The sequence below is a fragment of the Tenrec ecaudatus genome, chromosome 15 (assembly GCF_050624435.1).
Source record: "Tenrec ecaudatus isolate mTenEca1 chromosome 15, mTenEca1.hap1, whole genome shotgun sequence".
Classification (NCBI taxonomy): Eukaryota; Metazoa; Chordata; class Mammalia; order Afrosoricida; family Tenrecidae; genus Tenrec; species Tenrec ecaudatus.
In genome coordinates, this window is record NC_134544.1 from 18,952,619 (window position 1) to 18,968,907 (window position 16,289).

General features: G+C 48.1%; 1 protein-coding gene across 1 annotated transcript in view; it reads left to right on the forward strand.

Moving 5' to 3' along the window:
* Nucleotides 1-16,289, forward strand: part of ATP8B1 (ATPase phospholipid transporting 8B1) — a 119,985-nt gene that overhangs the window by 65,927 nt on the left and 37,769 nt on the right. Inside the window, exons 3-7 of the mRNA XM_075532625.1 lie at nt 7,231-7,328; nt 10,338-10,451; nt 12,124-12,222; nt 12,325-12,386; nt 16,213-16,285. Coding sequence (XP_075388740.1) covers nt 7,231-7,328; nt 10,338-10,451; nt 12,124-12,222; nt 12,325-12,386; nt 16,213-16,285 — 446 coding nt within the window. The remainder of the gene's footprint in view (nt 1-7,230; nt 7,329-10,337; nt 10,452-12,123; nt 12,223-12,324; nt 12,387-16,212; nt 16,286-16,289) is intronic.

Below are 16,289 nucleotides of genomic sequence, written 5' to 3' on the forward strand. Positions count from 1 at the left end.
ATCTCTTAAATAAAGATCGTTTGAGTGGCCTGCTTCATGGGGTGGTTGTCAGGATTAAATCAGAGAATAAATGGTAGGAATTTAGACGTTTCTGGCCTGCAGTAAGTGCTCAAGAAAGATTAGCTGTTGGGTAGTAGGTTGGGTAAGCTCTACCAAGACCTTAGGAGGTGGATTACAAGAGTCCTGGTGTTACTATGTCACTTCAGAGTTTTGTTGGAAATGGTATCTTCTCTGTTTTTATACAGGTTGGCTGTGGGATTTGTGGTAGAATATACTAACCTGTATATACTATACTGTGGATCATCTCTACTTCTGTATTTATCACTAGATCTCAGCCCCAGTCCTTTTTTCCCTTCCACCTCTCTCTGCCTATATGATTACTGTATGTGGGCATTCACTTTTTTTTTTAAGATCATTTTATTGGGGGCTCTTAGCGCTCTTAGAACAATCCATGCATCGATTGTATCAAGCATATTTGTACATATGTTGACATCATTATTTTCTAGACATTTACTTCCTATTTGAGCCCTTGGTATCAGCTCTTCTTTTTACCTTCCCTGCCCTCCTCCCACCGTCATGACCCCTTGGTAAATTATAAATTATTAATTTCATATCTTACACCGACTGCTATCTCCCTTCCCCTGACGTTTCTTCCTCTCCCCGACTCCCCACTTTTCTCCTACCATCCTGGAATCCCTACTCCCATTTCTGTTCCTAAAGGGTTTATCTGGCCTGCATTTCGTGTGTCATGAGCTCTTATCTGTACCTGTGCACATACTGCGGCCTAGCCTACAATGAAAGGCAGGACTGGGGTCATGATAGTGGGGGGTGAGGAAGCCTCAAGGAACAAGAGGAATATTGTATGTTTCATCTGTGCTACACTTCACCCTGGTTGACTCATCCCTTTCTTGAGACCCTTCTGTGAGGGGATGTCCCATCTACAGATGGGCTTGGGGTCTCTGCTCTGACCCCCTCGTTCTCAGCAATGTTGTTTGCTTATTTGTTTGTTTGTTTTGAGTCTTCTGATGCTTGTTATTTGATCCCGACAATACCTCTTGATCGCATAGGCTGGTGGGCTTCTTCCATGTGGGCATTCACTTTTTATGGATGTATTATAAATCTATACATCTGTTTGGTACTTTTTTCCCCTTCTATACTTTTTTCTTCCAACAGTTTTATTGGCAAGTAATTTACATATCATATAATTCAGTGGTTCGATCATTCGTGCTTGGTCATTTTTAATACTTGGACACTTATCCTCAGTACTTTTACTGAGGGAAGCCCTTTAATGCAGACACCGCCTTCTCCCTTTCCGCCCATGCATGCAGTGAAACAGCCCCACCAGATGCCTCCATGGCTCGCAGACCAATCTTCCCTGGGCCTCAGGGAATTCAGCATCCCAGCAGCAGGCCATGTTTCTCCTAAATAACCAGTCAGAAAACTCGATGGGAATGTCCAGCCTTCCATGGGTCAATTATTGATGGTTGTCTGCAGCGCTTCTCATTTTGCGTCACGCCACTTTGGCGAATGACGTTTCAGAAAGCTTTGCACCCTCTACGTCATTAAGATCGACTCTTCTTTCGGCTTGAACAGCCGGGGGGGCTTGAAAAGGTAGGTAACCTGGAAGGCAGCAGCCTGGAATCTCCTGGAGACCGTTTTACTTCCCTGTGTGGAGCTTGAGTGGAAGAATTCAAGCCTCCCCCAGCTTGGCGCCTGGACTCCTAGGAGAGGGAGCCGAGGGACCCTGTGGAGAATGAGCCCTACAAGATCAAAGCAGAATTGGTGTGGCCTTTCTGACCCGGTCACAGAAGACAAGCAGCATCATTTCGCCTACATGTTACTGGTTTCAAGTGAGTCACCAAGGCCAGCCCAGATTCAAGGGAAGGGAAATTAGATGCCACTTCTTGATGAGGGAGTAACAAGGTCACATTGCAGGAGAGCATGTGTGGGGGGGGGGGAGGATCCGGTTGCAGCCTCCTTTGGAAAGCACCTTGTGCCTCAGTGGCTAGGGGTGCCGTTCCTGGGGGGTGGGTTATGAAGGAGGAACACCGACTCTTCCCTCCCCCCACCTTGGAGGTCAAGGAGAGGGTTGCTCTTTTGAACCCTGTGGTTTGTAATGCCCACAAGGGGAGTGATATAGCTGGCAGTTAGATACACAGGCTGAAGTGGAAAGAAATGACCAAGAAGCGTGGCAGCCTTTCCCCTGGGAAGTCAGAGACTTTTCAATTCTCAACGGCGAGGTCCCATTAAACACAAACAGCATTCATTGTGTATAAGATCTGTCTTGCAGCGCCCCCACCAGTCCACAGTGGAATCACACTCCAAAGGGTTTTCAAAGATGGGACCTTCCGGAAGAGCATCACCAGGCATTTCTTCCAATATGCCCCTGGTGCGAAAAGTGTTTTGCCAACCACTCTGCCCGGAGACTCCAGGCCACTCAGGGTGGGCACCGTGCCCCTTAGTTAGTGAGAGCCAGTTAGTGAGAGCCGCTGCTTTTGCTTTGGGGGGGGTTGCTGCAGTTTGGGGGGGGGCGTTTTAGGGAAAGGGGTGGAACGAGGCTCCGACTGCACTTGGTTTGGAGGATGTCTTTCATGGTCACAGCATGAGCCAGAGGCCCTAGTTCAGGCAGACCCCTGGGGCCACACCGGTCCAGGCTCTCGGAAGCTGGGCCCAGAATGAGGTGTGAAACCGTCTTAGGAAGCAAACATCAGGGTTCGGTCTGTGCTTTCATTCGATCCCTTTCTGCATCCTTTTTCTTTTCCTTTTGGGGTGGGGGTGGGGGTGGGGCGGACAAGGGGACAAGGGGACGAGAGACCAGAGTTGAGCGTTACTAATAGCACCCCGTTTAGCAGATAAACCAGCTGCCACCACGGCGGAACTGTGTTTCCCAGGGTTCCCAGTGACTGATTTTCCTGAAGTTGGCTCCAGGCCTTTCTGCTTGGGTTGCCTCCTCTCTGCCCCAGCCAAGCCTACCCTCCCGTTTGCTCTCAGTCCTCCATGGCTCGTCTATCCATCTACCCAAGCTGCAGTCCTCGAGCCACTTCTTTTTCTTTGGAATTTATCCATTCGCTTTGGTTTCTCCCCTTTCGGGGGAGCTTCATTCTCAGCTAACCAACCTCATGGTAGTCCTTGAATCCGCCTTCTATCCACCACTCCCTTCAGATACAGCCTCTTCCGCGCTGCGAGAGTGGTCCATCCCATCGAGATCCCAGATCTGACGTCGTGCCTCCCCTAGGAAAGCCGGGGCTAGTCTCCAGGGTTCTCAGGGGTGGTTCAAGGTCCCTGAGCTGCCTCCTGGCTCTCAGCTGCCCTCCTGGCGCCCTTCCTGCGAGCCCCCACGGTTTCTGTGAAGACCCAGCTCTGAGCTGTCTGAACCCTGGCCAGGCTGCTTCCTGCCTTTGTGTGGAGACTGCTGTTGTCCAGTGTTCCTGGAATGCCCTTCGATGGGTGGCCACGTCTGCTTTCCTCCCCACCCCCTGCATCCTGTACAGTCGCTTTTAAGAGCCAATGGCTGGGACCATTTCCATCAGCACGTGGCTCCTGAGATCAAATTGACAAGATTAGATCCGAAACCTGTGTGTGCGTGCGAGTGCGTGCGCGCGCGCGTGTGCGTGCAGGTAAGCGAGCGCGCGCCAGGGAGCAGTGATGAGAGCAGGAATGGAGGAGGACCCTCAGACTAGGGGAGTAAGCACGGTTGAACAACGGAAAAGATGTGTCCCTAATGCCTGAATTGTACACATAGAGACGTCGAACGGCGGTCTGATTTTGTTGTATATTTCCTCGACAAGAGCAAATGAAATGAAATGAAAAAAAAAATACTGTCCCCTGACACTACCACATCCTAGCTGGGGGGCTCCCTGTCCCCGCTTAGTGTCCCTTCCTGCCAAGTGCTGCCTGTACCATCCCATTCATCTTAGGAGGGTGCATTTAGTTAGCTCCCTTTCCAGATACTTCCTAGCAGGGCATCGAGTCGCCAGATGGCAGGGACTGTGCCGGCCCCCCAGGCTGTTTCGCTGTGAAATGTGTAGTACTTCTACCTTCTTCTCACACATTGTTCTAAACCTTGAACTTGCATGGGAGTCGCATAGAAAGCATAGACTGACGGGTTCTGGGGTGGGGCCTGAGAACCAGCATCATTTCTAGCACGTTCCAGGTGACCTTGATGCCCTTGTGGCAGACCTGAAGCACCCCCTCACTCCCAGAACCACAGTTGCTGATCCAACGACCACCGCTGAGCACCTTGGTCTCCACCTGCACAGACTGGGAGCGTGGGGGAGGAGGCGGAGCCTAATCCAAGAACACTCCGATCTCCTGCAAGAGAGATTTTACGACTGCAGCTGTTAAAATCCCATCTCCCGTTTAACACTGGTCTGTTAGCTGAGGCTCTTCTGGAAACAGGTCAGAATGGAAGAACCCGAAGGAAGACTTCTGGTGTAGCTGGTGGAAACAGTGTCAAGAGAGGCACAGAGGTGAGAGTAGACAAGGACCCCATCACCTCCTAGTACCCACGTCCATACCTCTGCATGATTCCTACCCCAAACATACAAGTCAGAGCCCCAGAGAACTCAGCCCGACTTGCATTTTACAAGGGCTAAGTCACTGAGTCTCTTCATTGAACCCACTCAGGCTGAATGCCGTTCTCTTTGCCAGTTCCTGGCCATCGCCAGCCTCCTGGGCTTCTTGGGCTGAGTTTTGCCTGCTGTCTGATTTGCATTTCATTTCTTATATTTCAAACACCAAGTGTACCATTTAGCACATAATGAATTGAGCACAGGGGCAACTTCTGCCCAGGTCAAGCACAAGAACCTGGGGGGTCCTCTGAAATCCCCGCCCACACCCCTTCTTCTCACTGGCCTGCTGAGATTCCCTCTGCCCACACCTCTGTAGTGACAGCTCTGTGTTTCCGTATCCTTTTGCCACCTACTACCCACATGTCCCTGGGCACCGGAGCGTCCTTTCATTGTGTATGAGCTTCGGGTATCAATGGAAGTAGATGACATGTATCTGTATGTCTGTGTCTATGTGTGTGGCAGGCTTCATTCAAGCTTCAGATGGGCCGTACTTCTGACTCTTTTCATGACTGATGAGATTGCTGCCTTTTTCTTTCTCCACTTGTAACGTGACCACTCACCAGTCCACTAGGGAGCCCTGGCATGGCAATGGTTACAGATCCCACTACTACTCTAAAGGGTGATGGTTCAAACCCACTGGCTGCTCAGCAGGAGAAAGATAGTGCAGCCTTGGAAATCCCATGGGGCAGCTCTAGTCTGACCCTTGGGGTTGCTGTGAGTTGGAATCAACTCAACAGCAATGGGTTGGGATGTTTGGGGGTACCACCCCCCTACACCTCAAGTCATGCAAAAGCATTCAGTATAGTGGTATAATCTATAAGGAAATCCAATAATTTGCATATATGAGCCCATATAAAACCAGGAGAGAAGGCACCCAGGTGCAGGACGTCTTTTTATTTGAAAAGGTGATGCAGTCAGCCCTTCCTTGCCAAGGCCTCCGTATTTACATATAATAAGTAATGTGCTGTTTACATGTGATAAGTAATCTAAAGATCATTTAAATATAGGTGAGGGGGTGTCTTCGCTATATGCAAATGCCATGCCACTTTATGCAATGGGCTCTTGAGCATCCTCAGAGGCCTGTGTGCTGTGGACGTGTAGGAACCAGTGCCCTGAGCAATGGAGGGATGGCGGTACGTGCAAACACGCCCTCAGAAACCGCACACTGTGGAGAAGGAAGTCACCCTCCCTGCCGTTTCTCTCCAACTGAAGCCATTTCCTTTCCCAGAAAACAGCTGTTGTCACCAGTTTCTGGGATGTCCTTCAGTGGGGGTGCCAGGGGAGACACACAGCTGGGTGTACAACTGAACGCCTTTGTCTATCTATAGAGGTACATACACTTAAGGGCCCTTGGTGACCCAGTGGTTAAGCATTCAGCTGCTAACCAAGGCCGGGCATTTTGAATCTACCTGAAAGAGGTGGCCACAGCCTTGGGAACCCTTTGGGGCAGTTCTACCTACTCTGTCCTAGGGCGTCACTATGAGTCAAGAGTTGATTGGACGCATTGACTTATATTACACCGTGAAGGTTTGTTAAGTGTGCATGTGTACAAGTGTGAGTTCATGTTACGTAGTCTGTTTCACGTGGCTGACCCACAGTATGGTAGCCACCCTCTGCTTGTGGCCCTCTGGCAGTGTAATTCAGACACCCACCCTGTCCACACGCAGAAAGCTGCCTCACTGTGGGCTGAGTGTGTAGACTTCTGGTGTGTGGATGTTTAACCCACTGTTTTCAGGAGATATCTGGGCTCTTTCTCAGAGTTCTCATAGACAGCATGACATTGAGTAGCCCAGAAGTGTGTCGTTTGGCCTGTACCAGAGTAGGTAGAGAGACGAGACATTCCTAAGGGTGAAGTGGTGTATGAGATGTTGATGATGTGGCCTTTTGTGAACTGCTGTCACGCTGATCCCCCAACTTCCGGCAGCCCTTCCTGCCCAAGGGAGCAGCTCCGGGGCTGGCACTGAGTCCCCAAACAGCTCCACTTCAGAAGGCTGAGTCCTCCACACCCCTTTCAGCCCAGTGTTTTATCAAGCCCTTTGATCTTTTCCAAATTCACGGATAAAAATCAGTACCTCCCTGGTATCCTGAATCGCATTCCTTTTATGTACACAGCGTCTTCTCATCTAGCTAAGGGCTCTTTGAATTTCCTTTTGTATGGCTTTCTGTTCAGGTTGTAAGGCCAGTTCTCTACTCTGTATTTTTTTTTCCTTCATTTTTTATTTTAAACTTTAGACTTTTTTCTTTTTTTTTTCTGTGAACCTCAGGGGCTCTTGATTTTCTTGTTCAAGCCATGCTTACATGAGAATTCCTTCTAGAGAATTCTCATCTTCTGTGAGGCTGTTCCTGGGCAGCGGTGAAGGTTAAATGTGCCTCAGTGCTCCATGAAGGATGGCAAGTTCAACCCAGAGGTACCACGGAAAAAAGGCCTGGCAACCTATACTGCGTAGAATAAATAAATTAACCAGTGAATGAATATATAGATATATCACGTGCTATCTGTATATCACAGGTGGGGTCACCAGGAGACAGAATTGAATCGATAGCAGCTGAAAAGAAAGAAAATGCCCTGTTAGCAATTGGTGAAGTTACAAGATATGCTAATTCTCAACTTCTTTTGCCCCTCCCCCATCCCTCTCAAATCTTTTTTTTTTTTTTGCAGACTGTATGTGGCAAGTCAAAGCAAACGATCGCAGCTTCCACGAACAACCCCATTTCATGAACACCAAGTTCTTCTGTATCAAGGAGAGCAAGTATGCGGTAAGTCGGTTCTACATCCCATCACCTTGGAAGCCAGCTCGCTCTGCTTCCTTCCGTGTGCTTGCTGCCCCTGCCTCCATAGTCGCTGGCCGGACACCACTCAGAATTCGTGTCTGTTCTGTAGAAGCTACTTTTATTCCTCTCAGTCAGTTTAACTGTCCTGAGGGTAGGGTGACTTGAACACGCCCGTGTGTGTGTGTGTGTGTGTGTGTGTGTGTGTTTGTGTGTGTGTGTGTGTGTGTAATTCCCCTAGGCTAGGGGTCCACAACTCTATTTAAAATGCTTTATGCCACCCACATGGAAGACGCACACCAGCCTGTGCGATCACGAGGTGTCGAAGGGATCAGGTATCAGGCATCATTAGAACAAAAAATTTTACCATAGTGAATGAGGGGGTGGAGTGCAGAGTGGAGACCCAAAGCCCATTTGTAGGCCACTGGAGATCCCCTTGCAGAGGGGTCTCAGGGAGGAGATGAGCCAGTCAGGGTGCAATGTAGCAATAATGAAAAATAAAACTTTCCTCTAGTTCCTAAATGCTTCCCCCACCCCACCCCCCACTATCATGATCCCAATTCTACCTTGCAAGTCTGGTTAGACCAGAGGATGTACACTGGTACAGATAGGAACTGGAAACACAGGGAATCCAGGGCAGATGATCCCTTCAGGACCAGTGGTGTGAGTGGCGATACTGGGAGGGTAGAGGGAGGATGGGTTGGAAAGGGGGAACCGATTACAAGGATCCACATGTGACCTCCTCCCTGGGGGACAGACAACAGAAAAGTGGGTGAAGGCAGATGTCAGACAGGGAAAGATATGACACAATAAATATTTATAAATTATCAAGAGTTCATGAGGGAGGAAGGAGCGGGGAGGGAGGGGAAAAAATGAGGACCTGATGCCAGGGGCTTAGGTAGAGAGCAAATGTTTTGAGACTGAAGAGGGCAATGAATGTACGAATCTGTTTTACACAACTGATGTATGTATGGATTGTGATAAGAGTTGATGTGTGTGTGGATTAATGTAAGAGGTGTATGAGCCTCCAATAAAATGATTAAAACAACAAGAAAAAATGCTTTATGCCAGAATTCTACTGATGCGGCAGGAGTATTATATTTGAAACAAATACACAGTTTGAAAATCACGAGTTTGAAAGATGCACGAGTGACTTTTTTCTCCACCTCTTTCCCTGGGATGGAGGAAATGACTTCGGTGATCTTTTTTGCCTGGAGACCTGTTTCTTACACTCATAGTGTACCTGCTTATTACACCTCACAAAGGGCTGCTTACACTTTAGAACACCTGTTAAGTGTGGGCTGAATGTTGTCAGAACTTGCAAAGGTCTTTTGTCGTTTTTCTTACATAGTAGCTCCCAAACCCAAAACAAAACACAAATAAAAACCCAACTCGCTGCCATTGAGTCCAGGGCTGTAGGACAGGGTGGAAGTGCCCTGTGGGTTTCTGAGTGTAAATCTTTATGAGAGGAGAAAACCTCAGCTCTCTCCTGTGGGGCAGCCTGGTGACTTTTAACTGCTCATCTTGCAGTTGGCAGCCAGCACGTGACCCACATCACCGCCCAGCCTCCTTAGTAGCTCCAAACCCCCTTTACAGAAGAGTATCTTTCAGACGGTGCTTGGCTTTTGGAAAGACTAGCATTCTTGGTTCTTAAAAGCTTATCTCAAAACAAGCAGCCATCTGAGTGAGGTGAGCTAAGTCCTGGGGAAGACGTGTGCTAAAATCAAACTGTTAAAAATTTTAAAATAAGATCATGAGAATATTGACAGATGTAAAAAATAACCAGTATCAATAAGCATTGCATGTAGAAATTGTTGAACGAGGAGGAGGCGGGCAGGAAACGATATTTCTGCTTTGGCCCAAGTCCAACCTCATCTGCCCCAGAGGATGCCAGGGACACCCATCTTGAGTCTGGCACGCACCTCTCCCTTTTTGCTAAGAGGCTCTATTGGGCTAAAGGCTCAGATGGTGGAAGGGGGAGTCCTAGAACTGACTGTGATAGTAAAGGTGATTTAACCATGGGGTGGGGGTGTTCTAAAAATGGTATGGTAATGATATTACAATCCTCCTTGATAATGGTGTTGCATACAAACTATGTGCCAATACAACTGTTTTAAAAAATACTGATCAGAGTTCGTACAGGTCTGATTGGCTAGAGAATTTTTGAAAAACGAACTTTAACCGTTTTATTGACATGAGCCTCCCGGGTCATACAGTTCCATCGCTGAAGCTTGTTTAAGAGAGCTGGGCTGTCATCACCATGATCCATTTAGGACACTTCCGTCCTTCTTGTGATCATGCTTTTTAGCTCCCCATATCCCCCCAACCTCCCTGCCATCACATTACCCAGAGACTTTGGAGCTGAACTGTTTGTATCTCACTCTAAGATCAGGTAGTCTTCTGGAGGCTTCGTCAGCATGAGAAGCTTCAAGGAAATCTGGATATTCTGTCCCTGTCTCCCAGTAGGCTGTGGGCCGTAGTGACATCTGCAGTTGTATAGGAGGAGCCCTGGTAACGTAGTGGGTTACCTGTTGGAAACGTAGTGGGTTACCTGTGGGTTACATGTTGCTCACTGTAAGGTTAGGAGTTCAAAACCACTGACCACTCTGACAGACCACTCTGACAGACTCTCTATTCCCATAAAGAATTGCAGTCTTGGGAACCCACAGGAGCAGTTCTGCCCTGTCCTGGGGGGTCGCTGTGGGTCAGAATGAACTCGGTGGCAGTACTCATAAGAACCCTGGAGGGGTAACGGGTTAAACCTTGGGCAGCTGCTGGCGAGGCTGGTGATTCAAGCCCACCAGGCGCTCCTCCTCCGGAGAAAAGTGAAGCTGTCTCCTTTGATAAGATTTGCCATCACGGAAACCCAGCGGGGCAGTTGTCCTCTGCCCTGGGGGCTTGCTGAGTCTCAGCGGGGCCCATGGCAGAGGGCTGGGGTGTCTGGAGACTGTCGTGGTCGTGAGGGTGCATGAGGGTGACTCTTCTTTTTCCTAACAGACGAATGCAATTAAAACGTACAAGTACAACGCGTTCACCTTCCTACCTATGAATTTGTTTGAGCAGTTTAAGAGAGCAGCCAATTTCTATTTCCTGATCCTGCTGATCTTACAGGTAATGCCCTTTGATATTTGAACTCTGATTTGAATTGTGGTGGCTCACGGACACTAACGTGCAGAAGTCTGTGGTTCCCACCCGTCTCCAAGCTTGTATTGTTGGTGTCAGGATTGCCCGGGTTGGGGAACAAGCGCTTCAGACGCAGAACCAGCTCAGCACATACGCAAGGAACCGGAGAGCAAGCAGATAGCTTTAAATTTAAGGTTGATTTCACACAGATGTGTGTGTGTGTTAAAACTGGCTTTCCTGAAAGTGCCTAAAATTAGAACATGGCTTTGTAAAAGTACTTATACCTTTTACATTTATTGGCTGTGCTTGCCCTTCATGGTTTGTGGTATAGGTGTCTCATTTCCTTGAGAAAAGTATTCATGCTTGTTCATATTCTGGTCAAAAACCTCAAGAAAACTGCTTTTGTGAACTGGTTTTTACATTGGAAAGGCCAATTGTATGCCTAACAGTTCCCCACCAGCTCAACCGTAATTTGACTGTATTCACACATCTGAAGAGCATCACACACACAAACACACACACACACCACCACCACCACCACCACCACCACCACCACCAACACCACCACCACCACCACCACCACCTCCACCACCACCACCACCACCAACACCTCATACGTTGCCAGCGGTTTAGGAATGGTTACAGCCACGAGTCCTCTACGTACTCCAGTTAGCGCCCAAAGAACCAACTGTTAGCATTGGGCATGCAGATTACAGAGGCTCATGTAGCCACTTTGCTGTATCAGAATCTTTCCATCAAACATTGGGATTTGGAAAGCAATCTCCGCCTGCCCCAGCTACTAAACCCTCTCAAGTTTTATGAAAATAGTAGAGTGCAGCTGGATGGGGTGGTGGGGACACATGAAGTGGAGAAGAGAGAGAAGTGGATTTCATAGAATGTAGGCTTGCTGACTTCTCCTGGCCCTACTGCCCACGGGAATGATTCGGGTCAGGCTCATGTAAAGGCAAACATTCAATGTTGTGAGGTGCAGTGAGTGGGTCCCCTTTTCCTTCCCTCCCTTCTAGCCAAGGCGGGTTCCTCATATTCTTTGATGTCAAGAACATGAACTCTCTAGGCGAGGCAAATTCCCAGAGGTAGAAAGTGGGTGAGTGTTACCAGGTGCTGGGAGTGGGGCAGGGAGGCGAGGAGTTATTGCTGAAAGGGGACCGTGTTTCTGTTTGGGGTGATGAAGATGTTGTGGTGATGTTTGTAGAGTCAAAGTAATTGATGCCACCGAATTATCCACTTAAAAATGCTTCAAGTGGTCCATCTTGTTAGATACAGTTGACCATCCAAAAAAGTCTTAATTTTTTGGAAGAGAGACTACCCGCATTACAGAACAAGGATGAAGGCTTCAAAACAGCAAACAAACAAATTGCGGTTCCCTTTTTGGTTCATATTAGAAGGTCATACCTGTGTCCAGGTGAGAGCGCAATGAGAAGTGTCAGAAGCCACTGGCCTAGGCTCCCCTCCAGCTACCCAGAAGCCAGCGAGAATCATCTGTTGGAGGGAGGCTGGCTGGTGTGGGAGGCACCTTTTCCAAAGTGTCATATAAGATGCAGATGTGTATGACAATTGGGAGTAGACTTCGAGTGAGTGGTCAGTTCCCAGTGGGTCCTTGAACACATCTACATATGGTTTTGTTTTGTTTTGTTTTAAGGCAATTCCTCAAATCAGCACGCTGGCCTGGTATACCACTTTTGTGCCTCTGCTCCTGGTACTGGGCATCACCGCCATCAAAGACCTGGTGGACGATGTGGTAAGAGCCTTTCCACGCTGTCTTGGAGCTCATTGCGAGTTGGCATTCATGGCTGGCGTTTGGAGATTATTGAAGTAACGTTTGCCTGTCTCCCTTTCAAAGGCTCGCCATAAGATGGATAGAGAAATAAACAACAGGACTTGCGAGGTCATCAAGGACGGCAGGTACTGTGCCTTCTCTGTGACTGGCTTAGGATGCCGAGTCAGCCCCAGCTCATGACAATCCTGTAGTCAACAGAACACCACGTTGCCTGGTCCTGCACCATCTTCACCGTCCTACATTGGTGACTATAGTCCACTGGTGTCGGCCATGGTGTGTTCTGAGTAACTTCCAACCCTGCGGGTCGCATCTTCTAGAACTCTTTTGGACCGTCTTTCACTGTGATTTATAGAGTCTCCATTGGTTAATTTTCTTATGTATTGATTTTTACTGTTTTGGTTAATTTTCACTAGCAGACAACGAGGCCGTTCTTTCTAGCCGTAGCTTAGTCTGGAAGCTCCACCAAAGGTTAGCCTCTGTGGATGATCCTGCTGGTCTGTGAATATTGGTGGAAGAATTTCCAGTATTGTAGCAGCACATGCGCCACTACAGTGCAGCTGAAGATGAGTGGTGGGTCACTTAGTTTCAAGAATACACGAATGTGCCTAGAGACCTGTTTAGGGACATTCATCTGAAATAAGAAATTGATGGGAACACAAACCATCTCGTTATAAAGACCTGCCTTAATTTACGAAGACCTTGTTTCCTCCTTGTAGCCTAGTGGCTCTGCTCAGGGCATTGTGGGCAGTCAGTTGCCTGCTGGGGCTCTGGAGTTATCAGCCCACCCTGCATTTGCACAACTCCCTCCTTGCATCTCGCTTGTTACCTGAGCTCCCTCTTGGGTCTTTGCTCACACGTCTTGATATCTTGCCCAATTCTCTAGCTACGCTGACTTCTCCCTTCTCAGAACCTTCCCTGTTTTCTTTTCATCTTATATTCTGAGTTTTATTATAATTATGTGTGTCGGCGGCTCATCTCTTCTGGACTCACAGTGTCTCCAGGAAACTGTCTGACGGCATTCGTCTTTGTCTCCACCGAAGCCTCCACCACATCGGAGCCTCCACCACTCAGAAAAGGCTCCAGCAGCGTATGTTAAGTAAATGCCACCAACCATGACCCCAGTCCTGATTCAGCAAGAGCCTCCGGCAGAACTGTAGCTCCCAGAGTTAAAAACAGTGGCTGTGACACCATCCAAAGACTGTTTGAATGTCAACACAAGAGAAAAATCACCCAATACACAGCCACAGGGTAGCGGTGTCTATTTTTAACATGAACAACTTTTTCCCTCACACGCACAGGCACAAAATAGATTGTGTTTCGATAGTCCCTTTCAAGTCACTGAGAACCAGTGTGGTGAACGCTGGTGAGAGTCAGCTCGAGCCCACAGACCACCGTCAGCCCACAATATTGACTAACTATCCTGGTAAAGGGCAGCCCTGAGTTGCCTCAAATGGGGGGTGGTGATATATACATTGGCAGGGCTGTGGTCTCAGAAGCCCCACAGTGGAGCCAAGCCTGTGTGAGGACGGGCACGGGTGTTGATGGAACTCCATCTAGGGAAATCACATCACAGTATAAGAGTGCCAGGGGTGCTGTCTCCACCAGTCAAAAGGAGCTCTGAGAAGAAGACACTAATTTGTTCATTCATCATTTGAGCAAACTTGTCATTCCTGCTATTGAAATGCAAACTACTATAATTTCCTTTATTCAAAGATGTGCTGCCGGTTCACTTAATTCTAGTACAATTGGGAAAGTTAAGACATAAGTGTGTGTTTTAAATGTGTTTTAAATCTCTCAATCCCTCTCATTCCCACCCCCCGCTATACATTAATGGGAGGTAAAACCTAGCAATTGGATTTCTAGCCCCCCCCCAAAAAAAGACACAGGTTTAGCTGGGGGTATGTGCCTTGTGTCTGTCTGTAAGGTGTCTCTCATCTTCACATGAGCATCTTTAAAAGAGGATTATATTTTAAAATGTGATAATATACATATTGATTTGGGGTTTGGACATTTAGATGTGTCTCTTCTACAGCTCCTAAGACTGAAGATAGTAACCCTGAGTTTATCCCACTTCTTCCCAGCATCCTCATTAGATGTATTGCAGCAGTGACATCTACAGCCGTCTATAACAAATAGAAACATTTCATTTTTACACCCCGTTTTCCACGTTGGCTCTTCCAAGGTAACAGTAGCTGCCAGGTTAATCTGCAGCCTTCCAGAATTTTCTCCTATATACAAACATGTCCCTTTTTTATATACACACAAAAAATCATGATAGGTATCGATAGCATCAACTGTTCTATGTTTGCTTTTTTGCCCTAGGATATCCTAGACAGGAGAATGCAGACTTGGCTTTTCATCAAAGTGTCTCCCATATCTTCTTAGCCTTTAAATGGCCTCCTAACGAAGGCTGAAATCATAGCTCTCCGGAAGCTTGCTGACAAGCAAAGGAAGTCTACCCTTCAAACACCCTCTTCTTGTCTGGAAGAACACAAGGGTGCCATTGTTGTGGAAGCATCCTTTCTTGATCGACGGGTCTGCTGTGTAAAGGATGAACAAGTGTTGCAAGGTAGAATATTGAAAATGAGGAACAAGTCAGCATGTTGCACCTGCTGTCCAGCTCAGAGGGCACCCACCAAGGAGCTGAGCATGTCGGTGCAGGGTCAGCATCCTCTGATGCTGAGAACCAGAGAGCTGGGAGGCCCTCTGGCAGGACCAGTGATCTACAGGGCACAGTGCCCAGACGTAATGAAGATGCTAAGAAGACCCTAGTTTTTTGAGACCATTTGCTGTCATTGTGGATGCTGGCCAGGGGAAGTTAGAGACGGAAAGGGTACAGGTTCTAAAGTTCCACGAGGGCTCAGGAAGCCCATGCTGGGGCTGTTACATATTCCTGTCCTGAGCCTGGCACTGAACTGGTGCAGGTAACCGAGAGGGACACAAACTGAGAGAATGAGGGCAGGATGGGAACACAGCCACAGAAGGTGGCATGGCTGTATCTCCCTCCCTGGTGAATTCTTCATCCCGTTGACTAATGTCGTATGGAAACAACATTGACACTCAAGGGAGTGCCCCAAAGGTGTTGGATTCATGTTTCTGAATAAGCCGAGTTTAACAAACAATTCTACAACATCCAAGCTCTGTGACATTGATCAAGTAGAGGCTGAGCTGGTGCACTCTGCCCATGTGTGTGATCAGGGTCTTGGCAGGAAGCAAAATCGAACTTGGACCCTGATGTGAACAGACATTAATGAAAGGATAGTGGACAGAGGTGCCGGCAGAAGCCAACACAGGATGCTGTGTCCCCAGAAGCTGCAGGAGCTGGAAGCCGTGACCACCTTAGTGGTCTTGAAGGACCAGCGGGAAGAAATGGAAGACAGAATATTCCAGAGCAGTGGAGGAGAGCTGCCCCGAATGCAAGCTCGTGAAAGGAAGCAGCCACGACCGACCAGAAATGCAGCCAGCCAAAGAAGGGAGAGACAAAAATATCACACTCCTTCGGCTCCTACCTCCCAGCCTGCTCTCTGCTTTCTCTGCCCGCTTTTAGCTGAACCAGAGCTGAGCCAGATGGTTAGGGGGCCCAGAGGACCTGAGATGCAAGCTCTCCATGGAGCTGGACTGAGCAAATGAGAGAATGAAATGACCAGTATCCCCCCCGTCATTGTAATGGCCAGGTGCCAAAGGTCTGTGCGTTGCCGAGTGCTTTACAAACTGTAAGGCGACCGTATAAGGTGACCGTGTTCTTAGGAAGACCGAAGTTGTCACCATCCTCTCCTTTCAACTTTAGCAGGATTCTCATAACCCCTTATGCGGCTGCCTCGTGAAATGGCTGAATTGTTAGCAAATGTTTTCCCTGCAATTTCAATGTTTCCCAGCAGGTTGGCCATGCAAGAAAACACCGTGCCAAGTTCTTTCAGAAGCCAGACAGAATCTGTTCTTTTTCATCCTTAGGTTCAAAGTTGCCAAGTGGAAAGAGGTTCAAGTTGGAGATGTCATTCGTTTAAAGAAAAATGATTTTATTCCAGTAA